Here is a 10,000-nt window from a genome sequence, read left to right as displayed (position 1 = left end):
TTCTAAATGAATGGCTAGTTCATTGATATATTGATTGTTTCACTATTCATGTATTTATATATTTATTATTTAAATATTTATTAGTCAAATTGGAACTTTTTATGTAAGCCAAAATCAAAATGTATTCTTATCCCCCCCCCCCCCCCCCCTTCTTTCTTCCTAATAAAATCCATCACAGCAATCATTTAAGTTTCATAAGAAACACTTATGTTTCACATATATTATATATATATATATATATATATATATATATATATATATATATATATATATATAGATTTATATATATAGATTTATTGTATCACTGTTTAGACACTAGATGGCAGTCTCCAGTGTCCTTTCTTTTCAAGATAGATTGTATGTATGTATGTATGTATGCATGTACGTACGGAAGTCGCCATACGCGATGACGTCATCGCACAATAACCACACCCCTCCAGTACGGCGAGCTCGCAGATCTGCGGCCCCCAAAAGAAGACCCTTATCTATTTAAACCAGCGCTGCACTGCCCTCTATAGAGGCTCCCTACGCCGACTGGTATTTATCATTTGGTAAGTGACTGATAACTTTGCTCTCCATGATGTTCTGTGCCCAAGCGCTCCCTCTACTGTTTTACTAGGCACATAATAGCTCTATTGTTTATTCCTATTGACCAGCTAGTTTTAACAGACAGGACAGCGCTGTCAAGCGACTGCAGCACTGCATGCCTATGTCTTTTTTCGTCCTACCTGGCCAAGTCTATAAACTCTAGTACATATAATATGTTATACAGGCATGCCTTTCTTTTAAATATACATATTATATATATATATATATATATATATATATATATATATATATATATATATATATATATATATATATATATATATATATATATATATATATATAGATGTTTAAGATGCAGCTATACCCCGTTGTACAATTTTTATTTAATTTTAAGAAATATCAGATAGGCATTAGCGATTTTGATCGCTCTTGTCTACTATACACTATTTAAATCTCCCCTCCCCCCCCCCCTCTTTTTCTCTTCTCCTTTTTGAAATATTAATTATTAAGCTGTTCAATAGATTGAATTCAGAATCTGTTAAGATACCCTATATGTATGTGACATGTAGATTGTACTATGGATTATGAGCTAATTGTATTAGTACTTGAAATCTCAGCCATAGCAAGTAGTAACGCAAAATTGGTTTTTATTTATTTATATCTAGATGATTCTATTTTACAATCTATGCTGTCTAGGGCAACTACAATATTTATTACAAACATGCACATGCTATAAATTATACTATATAATATTTATTATTTATTTTTATATTATATTTATTTAATGTATATATGTATATAAGTATATTTTTTTTAATGAGGAGTCCTCCTTGCTATTGTAGGCACTGTTATTGGCCTGAGGAAGCGGGCTTGGACCCGCGAAACGCCTGTGCCTGTGCTAAATAAAAATCTTTTGTATGACACAAAGATTTCGTCATTGAGGTAAGACACCTCACTATCCTTTTCATTTTAAACTGTTTTTTAGATGCTTTTACACTACCCAGGGCGCCTCTTTCCCCCTATTTGGACATTAAACCAGTGTCATCCTGCCTCCCAAGCCTGAATAAAAGTGGTGAATGTGTAAGATCCAGCAAAACTGTAGCGGATTTATTAAAAAGTGTATGCTGTTGGGTGGTGAAAGTTTGCTATCCTTGCCTGAGTCATATCAGATATGAGAACTACAGAAAGGTAAGTGGTGTCTCTCATACAATGCAACAAGTGTGGTTTACTGTAGGACAATGTACTGAATACAAGACAAATAATTGTTTCCACATCAGTCACCACTCAATTAAATACTCAAACTACTGTATTATGGTTTTGAAAGGACATTTAATATGTGGTTAATATTCTATCAGAGGAGACACTTGTGATTCTGGAGTGCTGCTTTAGGCTAGTAACACACCAGGACGTTGCGTTTGGGGGACGTTATAGGGACGCATGCGGCATCACGTGGTCCCGCCCGGCCAATTGCCGCACAGAGCGGCCGCTCCAGGAAGTTAACACTGCACGTCACTGAGTGCAGTGAATATTAATTAGCCATGCGCCCGGCCGCTCTCCCCTCCTCCCCAACATGACTGAGCATGTGCAAACAGTCTAACGCGGCTTAGCCGCGGAGAACGCACAGCATGCAGCCCTTTGCTGCATTACAATGTAACGCAACGTGGGCAGTGTGAACAGCCCACTTGTGTTACATTGCTGTGCGTTGGAGGAGTGTTACAGGCTGCACTAATGTGCGCCTGTAACGTCCCTGTGTGCAAGAAAACAAAAAAAAACTGGCAGGTCACCCTGAAAGCATAGGTAGAGAAAGAATGGCGATTTTTTTTTTCTTTAGTTAACTTACTTAAAGGATACATCCGGGGTGCTTAAAAAAAAAAAGCAGATGTACTTACCTGGGGCTATCTCCAGCCCCTGGCAGCTTACGTATCCCTTGACGCACCTCCGCTCCGTTGCAGCAGCCGACGGGTCGCCAGCCTCTGCACCTGCGCGAGCATGCGGCTGGGCCGCTCATTATCACGTTCACATAGCTGGCTGCAAGAGCGTGACCGCCGCAGCTGCGCGCCTGTGCCAGGTCGGCTGCAGGTGTGAGATGTATATGGAGGCTGCCATATGTATTGCCTTTTAAGCAATACCAGTTGTCAAGCAGTCCTGTTGAACCTGCGCCTCTTAATACTTTTAGACATAGACCCTGAAGTATGCAGCATAATCAGATGTTTCTGACATTATTGTCAGATCTGACACGATGAGCTGTATATTCCCTGGCTCTTAAAAACAGTCAAAGTATTTTAAGAATAAGTCCTTGTGAATTCTTTATTTGCTGTATTTAAATTGCAATACATCTTATGCCTACTAGTTTTGTACATTTTGTGAGATTAAAAAAATTGTTGAAAGAAAAAAAAAACCCAAAACTGTTTGGCTTTATGGCACGTTCCTGAACAACATGAAACTAATATGCTAAATGTTTTAATAAAAGGGCCATTTTTGGTTACACTGATTTTGAACTTTACCCAAAAATGTACATTTAAGTCCGCAATAATCGAGTTATTTTGTAAAAGGCTTCAGCTGTACACGGGGATCTCTTCAGGTTTCATTATTCTTCAGATGTAAAATATACAGTTTTTGTGGTAGCCACATGAAAATGTTCTTAAAACCATGGCTTACACTTAATCCCACTTTGATGTTTTCCTTCTTGTATACCTGTTTCCTTCACTGTCAACTGCTTCATAGACTTCCTTTTTATTTTCTTCTGTAGCATGTAAATAAGCAATATAGGCAACACACATTGTTATAGTAACCAGTCCAAACACCATTACTGGCTTGTTCTGAAAAACAAAACAAAAATATCACTGCATGAAGGCTGTTCATCCAGCCAACAAGCAATAAGTTTATGTGGAAATCAAATTGTAATACTCAACTGGCAGCTCCTCAGGTTACATATAACACACTTTAACACTAACAATCTGACGCCCAAAATAATCTTTAAACAATTTACGACTGCAGTTTTGGAATGAATGTTGTACAGATGCTGCTGAGCTCCCAGCCCAGCAGTGTGATCTACTGTATAGAGAAGGGATCGTAATCTGACTAAACAAAGCATTACTAGAGAGGCCAGTGACAATGGAGGACACCTGTGCATCTTTTAAATGAATGATCATTTTGGCCAAAAAGTTTAATCAAAGGGAACCTAAATCAAGAGGAATATGGAGGCTGCAATATTTCTTTCCTTTTAAGCAATATCAGTTGCCTGGCTATCCTGCTCTCCACATGCAGCAGATCGGGTGTTTCCATCATTTCTGTCAAACCTGACAAGATTAGCTGCATGCTTGTTTCTGGTGTGATTCAGACACTACTGCAGCCAAAGAGCCCAGCAGGGCTGCCAGGCAACTGGTATTGTTTACAAGGAAATAACTATGGCGCATCATCAACAACAGAAATGATGTGATGGAGATGCCTTCTTCTGTATGCTCTTGCACTAGGGATGTTTTGTCATAACTCGTTAGATTCTTTACACATCAATATTTACATGATGACACTGGCTAGATTCCTGTGTCCAATGAAAAAACACTGGTACAGCTGCTTGATTCCTGTTTTTAGAATTACCACACATTTGCAAACTGTCAAACAGTCGTCCAATAACACTATTGATTTCAGACTACTGTGTATGAAAACCTTTAAGACACCATATACAGTAGTGTTAATTGTAAAATATTTAAATCCTTCTTCCAACAGATTCAGGATACATAGAGTGGTTTTTAAATAAGCTCTGATACTATATGGGAGTGTTGAAGACACGTTGGACAACTCAAATTATATGCCGTATTGTCTTTTTGCCTTTAGCATTTGCCTTTGCACTTCAGCTAAAGCCCTTCGGCTGTTATTCTGGTCATACACTGTGTGACAAGGTTTTCAATCTACTTGAAGTTTAATTCAATAAAACTAATTTAAAGAAAAACGTATTAAAACTTGCTGGAACTAATCAGGCTTTCAGTGGGCAACAACTGCTGTGTGGAACCAGAACAGAATATCTGAGCACTATTTTTATGGATGGATCTGCAACTGATATTAGAGATGGCTGGAAATGCACAGTGGAAGTCTAAAGAAGCCAGATCTTTGATCAGTACTGAGATTTTGAGAATTAAAGACGGACTGCCTGGCCTGTGCTTTACTGTGATATATCTTTGGGCATCAGTTATGCCACATAACATGAAGACTACTGTCAGCGCTGCTATTGGAGTTAAGCGACTGTTTAGCAATACTGACGATTCAGCCCTTCGGGTCCATACACACTCTACCAATAAGTCATTTAGACATGAACGCACACAATCAACATTCCAAATGATTGTCGTTCTTATACTGCGCACACAGGTAGAAGTGACATTTCACATGACATATGCATGCATGGCTCTGGAACTAGCATGACAAAATGTTGTTTGAACACCATTGTACACACCTTCAGTCTACAAGATATCTGCCAGTTTGATCAGCCTGAAAACATGATTTCAGACGATCACCACTGTAATGCTACATTTCTTAGGCTCCCTGCACACTGCAAATCCGATTTGCAATTCCGATTCTCCCTGGATACTATCAAAAGAAAGACGCAGAAAAAACACAGCATGCAGTACCGATTAAAAATCGAAAATTGGAATCGCATGTGAAAATAGATTAAAAATCGGAATAGCATGTAGTGTGCAGGGAGCCTTATACAGATTAAAACATCTGAACAGATATCATTGTGTTAGACAATAAACAACTTCTATGCAAAATGTGTTCAAGGCTATATAGACTGAGGGGTAACCCTAGATCCTTTATTAGCTGCTGTGATGAGTGTGCATTGTGAATTAAAACAACATCTATCACAAGTATAGCAGCACTCTTAAAGGGAACCTAAACGGAGATACTGTAGATATGGATGTTGCCTTTTAAATAATACCAGTTGCATGGCAGTCATGCTGATGTTTGGCTATAGTAGTGGCTGAATCACACACCTGAAACTAGCATGCAGCTAATTCAGTCTGACTTCAGTCAGAGCACCTGATCTGCATGCTTGTTCAGGGGCTGCGGCTGAAAGTATTAAAGGGAAAAGGATAAGCAAGACTGCCAAGCAACTGGTATTATTTTAAAAGGAAAAATCCATATCCTTCTCAGTTTAGGTTCCCTTTAAAGGGCATGCATCATTTTTAACAAGTTATATTGCACCAATAGGGTCTGTTATACTCAGACTACCGAACACAGTTGTCAGAACAGATTGCTGTTATTGGCACTGCTCCTGTGAATTTGAGCAGTGGAGTATCATTTACTACGGCAGTGTGTCCTTTTGTTACCAGAACTATCATGATGCTACAAATCTCCAAAGCCTGTACACAGCTCATCTTTGTCAGTCTGCTCCATGTGGGGGTTGACTCACCTAAGCCACCACCTCCCTCCCAATGTATCCTGTGCTGCATTCCATCTTCTTACACTCCTGCCTTCAGAGCGGAAGTACCAGCTTAGAAGCAGGAAGTGTAAGAAGATGGACCGCAGCAAAGAAAGCACTGGAAGGGAGGTGGTGGCTTAGGTGAGTTGACCCCCACATACACAGCTCTCACCTCCCACACACTGCATCACGATCTTGCTTTTTGCAAGACTGTTCTCGCTCTTCCCTAATCAGCAGCAAGGTGATGCTGAATTGCCTAGAAATCAGCTTCACTTCCAAGGGCTCAAAAATATATACATAATATAGGTTATCAATTTCAACTAAATGAAGTCTCTTACAGGAGAAATTAACAAGCATCCTATCAAAGTGATCACGGGATTCATATTTTGTGTACGAAAAAAAAAGCCCTTAACCTTCCTGGCTACGTTCGGTGTAAGCCGCGCAGGAGGATTTCTCAGGCCCTGCTGGGCCAATTTGCATAATTTTTTTTTTCTTGCTACACGCAGCTAGCATTTTGCTAGCTGCGTGTGTATGCCGACCACCGCCGCGACCCCCCCCCCCCCCCACCGACCTCTTGCTCAGCCGGGCCTATCAGCGCCAGGCAGCGCTGAGGGGTGGATCGGGACTCCCAATGACGTCACGACGTCGATGACGCTACATGATTTAAAAAAATAATAATTTAAAAACACTGCTGCGCTGCCCCCTGGCGGTTTTTAATAGACCACCAGGAGGGTTAAAGCAAACTAAAGTGAAAATAAACTTATGAGATAATGAATTGTATGTATAGTACAGCTCAGAAATAAAACATTAGTAGAAAAGAAGAGTCTCATACTGTTTCTCAGTACAGGAAGTGTTCAGTTGTTTTCTAAGCAAAAGAGAATCTCTGAGCTATTCAACCCACTGGACTGAATACAATGCTGTTTTCTGAAGCACTTTATCAGCCAAGAAACAGTGAGAGACAGCTTGAGAGAAGTTTTTACTGTAGGAAAGATCAAAGGGTCATTAGTTCTGCTCTGTTTTATAGCTTAAAACAGAGTGTGGTTTTAAAACTGCAACCAACTGTGACAGTCTGATGCATGGTTATAAAAAAGCTATATTACTGAAAATAAAAAAATGAGATTATTTTCTTTGCTACTAATGTTCTATTTAATATCCATACCACACATACAATTCATGATATAAGTTGCTTTCTTTCACTTCAGGTTTGCTTTAAGTTGGTTGAACGCTTTCCTTACAGGTTTGATGAAGAGCTCAGGATTGACAGCACGGAACAAAGTGGTTGTTTTCACGCCTCTGAATCCAGGGGTCCTGTAATCCTTTTCTTTTGGTGCATCGCTTTTAGCACCGGAAGACTCGGAAGGAGGTGAGGACATTTTCACTAGACAGTTACTTCAAATATCTGGGTTATAATTGTGACCTATTAATACAAACAATGAAAGAATGTTAAAATGCACACTTTTATTTACATTTTTATAACATGAGAGTAAAGCTGAACTGTAAGATAATAGATGAAAAATAATCTAATGCTAGGTACACACTGAGAATTTCTGGCAGATTTACTGTCAGATCGATTATTTCCAACATGTCTGATCTGATCTATGATCAATATCGAGCAGTGAAGTCAACAGGAAATGTTCGGAAATCAATGGGAATCGATTGGAAATCAGATCGGACATGTTAGAAATAATCAATCTGACAGTAAATCTGCCAGAAAATCTCATAGTGTGTACTAGGCATAACACCCATCTGAACACAGTATTCAAATTTAACCACTTAAGTACCAGCAGTTTCTGCCCCTTTAAAGTGAACCTTAAGCCTGGAAAAAAAAAAAAGTTTTACTCACCTGGGGCTTCTACCAGCCCCCTGCAGCAGTCCTGTGCCCTCGCAGTCACTCACTAATCCTCTGGTCCCTCGCTGCCAGCTAGTTTCGTTTTTGCAGACAGGCCCGTCAGGACTGGCCACGCGTAGCTTTTTCTGCATTCCCGACTGCAATTAGCGATATTGTGGGCCGCAACGCGTACAAAAACACGCGTTGCCGCATATCTATGCATTCGTAATGTGGCAACGCGTATTTTTGTACGCGTTGCGGCCCACAATAGTGTTAATTGCAGTCGGGAATGCGGAAAAAGCTATGCGTGGCCAGTCCTGACGGGCCTGTCGGCGAAAACGAAACTAGCTGGCAGCGGGGGACCAGAGGATTAGTGAGTGGCTGCGAGGGCACAGGACTGCTGCAGGGGGCTGATAGAAGCCCCCAGGTGAGTAAAACTCTTTTTCCTGGCTTAAGTGTCCTTTTAAAAACCAAAGACCGCTGGTACAGAAACGGCGGAATCCCAACGAATCGCCGCGCATACCTGCTGCACGTCGGGAACCTCTATGGTGGCAGAGTTCCTGAGCCGGCCAGGAGCCGCTTTCATTGGCTCCTGGCCCTGTCTTTCAATGTAAGCCAATGAGAGTTGCTTACATTGAAAGACAGGGCCAGGCGCCAATGAAATCGGCTCCTGACCTGCTCACAGGGCTCTGCCGTCATAGAGAAAGGCAGAGCAAGTGAGCTGTGACAGGAGACGGCGGGAATTCAGCGTCAAGATCATCGGGAGCGACGGAAACGGCAGATGCGTGCAGCGGCGGTTAATTGAAATCTACGCCCTAGCAGCCAGATAGCCATCAAACAGGGCATAGTTTGCAATTACTAAGGTCCTTAAAGCCAATGGGTACCACATTAAAAATAAAAAAGTCAGATACTCACCTAAGGAGAGGGAAGGCTCTGTCCTAATGAGCCTTCCCTCTCCTCTCCCGATGCCCTCGGTGCTGCGCTGGCTCCCCCGTTCGCCGCCGCAGGGACTTCGGAGGTCTTCGGGAGCACTCGGGCTTCCGAAGACGGGCCGCTTCATACTACGCACGCGCAAGTGCGTCATAGAGGGCGCTCACGCATGCGTAGTATGGAGCGGCCCGTCTTCGGGAGCCCGAGTGCTCCCGAAGGATTCCGAAAGCTCCCTTCAGCATGCGGAAGTGGCAGTATTTGACCGAACTGGTCGAATACTGCCACGGGGGATCCTGCGCGGGACCGGGCATCAGGAGAGGGAAGGCTCATTAGGACCGAGCCTTCCCTCTCCTTAGGCGAGTATCCGACTTTTTTATTTTTTAAATGGTAAACACTCACTTTAAGTAGTTAAAAATTATCATCCACAAAAATGCTCTAAATAGGGATTGCCCCATAATTCTTCAAAGGCACGATGCTGCCTTTTGGCAAGTCCACAGGAGGATTGATGTGCTGATAAAAGATACCGTGGTTACTTCTAACTGGTTTTACAAGGAGCCATGTGATCTATTTGATCATGTGACAGATCTGTAAATCTCTGACTAGCTGGCCCCTCCAAAACATCTGTCACTTTCTAACCATTTAAGTCTTTAATGCGCCCTCAAAACTCAATTTTTCAGACAAGCCATACATTCTTTAGCCATTCCCTTTCAGCCTCTGGCCAAGTTGTGTTCTTTAGTAAATAGAACCTAAAAATACACTTCTTCTAAGTATGAGTGCAGGATATCTGGATGCAGACAGCGCCTCTATATGCCATAATAGGAATTACGACTATAGCAGCGCTCAGTGAGCTATTTGGGAGGTGGTGGGGCACAAATTACTCTAAAAACACTGGTTCCAGGCCTAAAGGCTCATACACACATCAGACCATAGTCTTTTGAAAATGAAAGATCACAGACCAATCATGTTACCCCCTTCCATGTAGTATGAGAGCCATACTCTACACAGTCTATTCTATGGAGCTGAACTCCCCATCAGACAGAAATCTTTGCAAGATGCTGCACACAAAGATACTGTAGACATTCAAAAGATCAGTATCTGCAAAAGATCTGTTCCTGCCAAAGATCCGTTCCTGCAAAATGCATTCATAGTCTAGGATATCTGCAGATCCTCATACACACCTTGTTTAACAGACATTCATCTGCAGATCAGATCCACCAGGATGGATTTTCAGATCTGCAAATGATTGTCTGATCTGCAGATGAATGTCAGTTAAACAAGGT

At 41.5% G+C, this 10,000-nt stretch overlaps 1 protein-coding gene across 3 annotated transcripts in view; it reads right to left on the bottom strand.

Moving 5' to 3' along the window:
- Window positions 1–2,829: 2,829 nt before the first annotated feature.
- The window catches only part of SMIM8 (small integral membrane protein 8), a 19,463-nt gene continuing 12,292 nt past the window's right edge, over window positions 2,830–10,000 (bottom strand). For all 3 annotated transcript variants that reach the window (XM_068279390.1, XM_068279389.1, XM_068279392.1), the window contains exons 2-3: window positions 7,198–7,379; window positions 2,830–3,368 (exon numbers count right to left, since the gene is read on the bottom strand). In XM_068279390.1, coding sequence (XP_068135491.1) covers window positions 3,210–3,368; window positions 7,198–7,335 — 297 coding nt within the window. In that variant the 5' untranslated portion in view covers window positions 7,336–7,379 and the 3' untranslated portion in view covers window positions 2,830–3,209. The remainder of the gene's footprint in view (window positions 3,369–7,197; window positions 7,380–10,000) is intronic.

Source organism: Hyperolius riggenbachi, chromosome 4 (genome assembly GCF_040937935.1).
Source record: "Hyperolius riggenbachi isolate aHypRig1 chromosome 4, aHypRig1.pri, whole genome shotgun sequence".
Classification (NCBI taxonomy): Eukaryota; Metazoa; Chordata; class Amphibia; order Anura; family Hyperoliidae; genus Hyperolius; species Hyperolius riggenbachi.
Note: the sequence above shows the minus strand (reverse complement) of the source record. Positions and strands in the feature narration are given on the sequence as shown.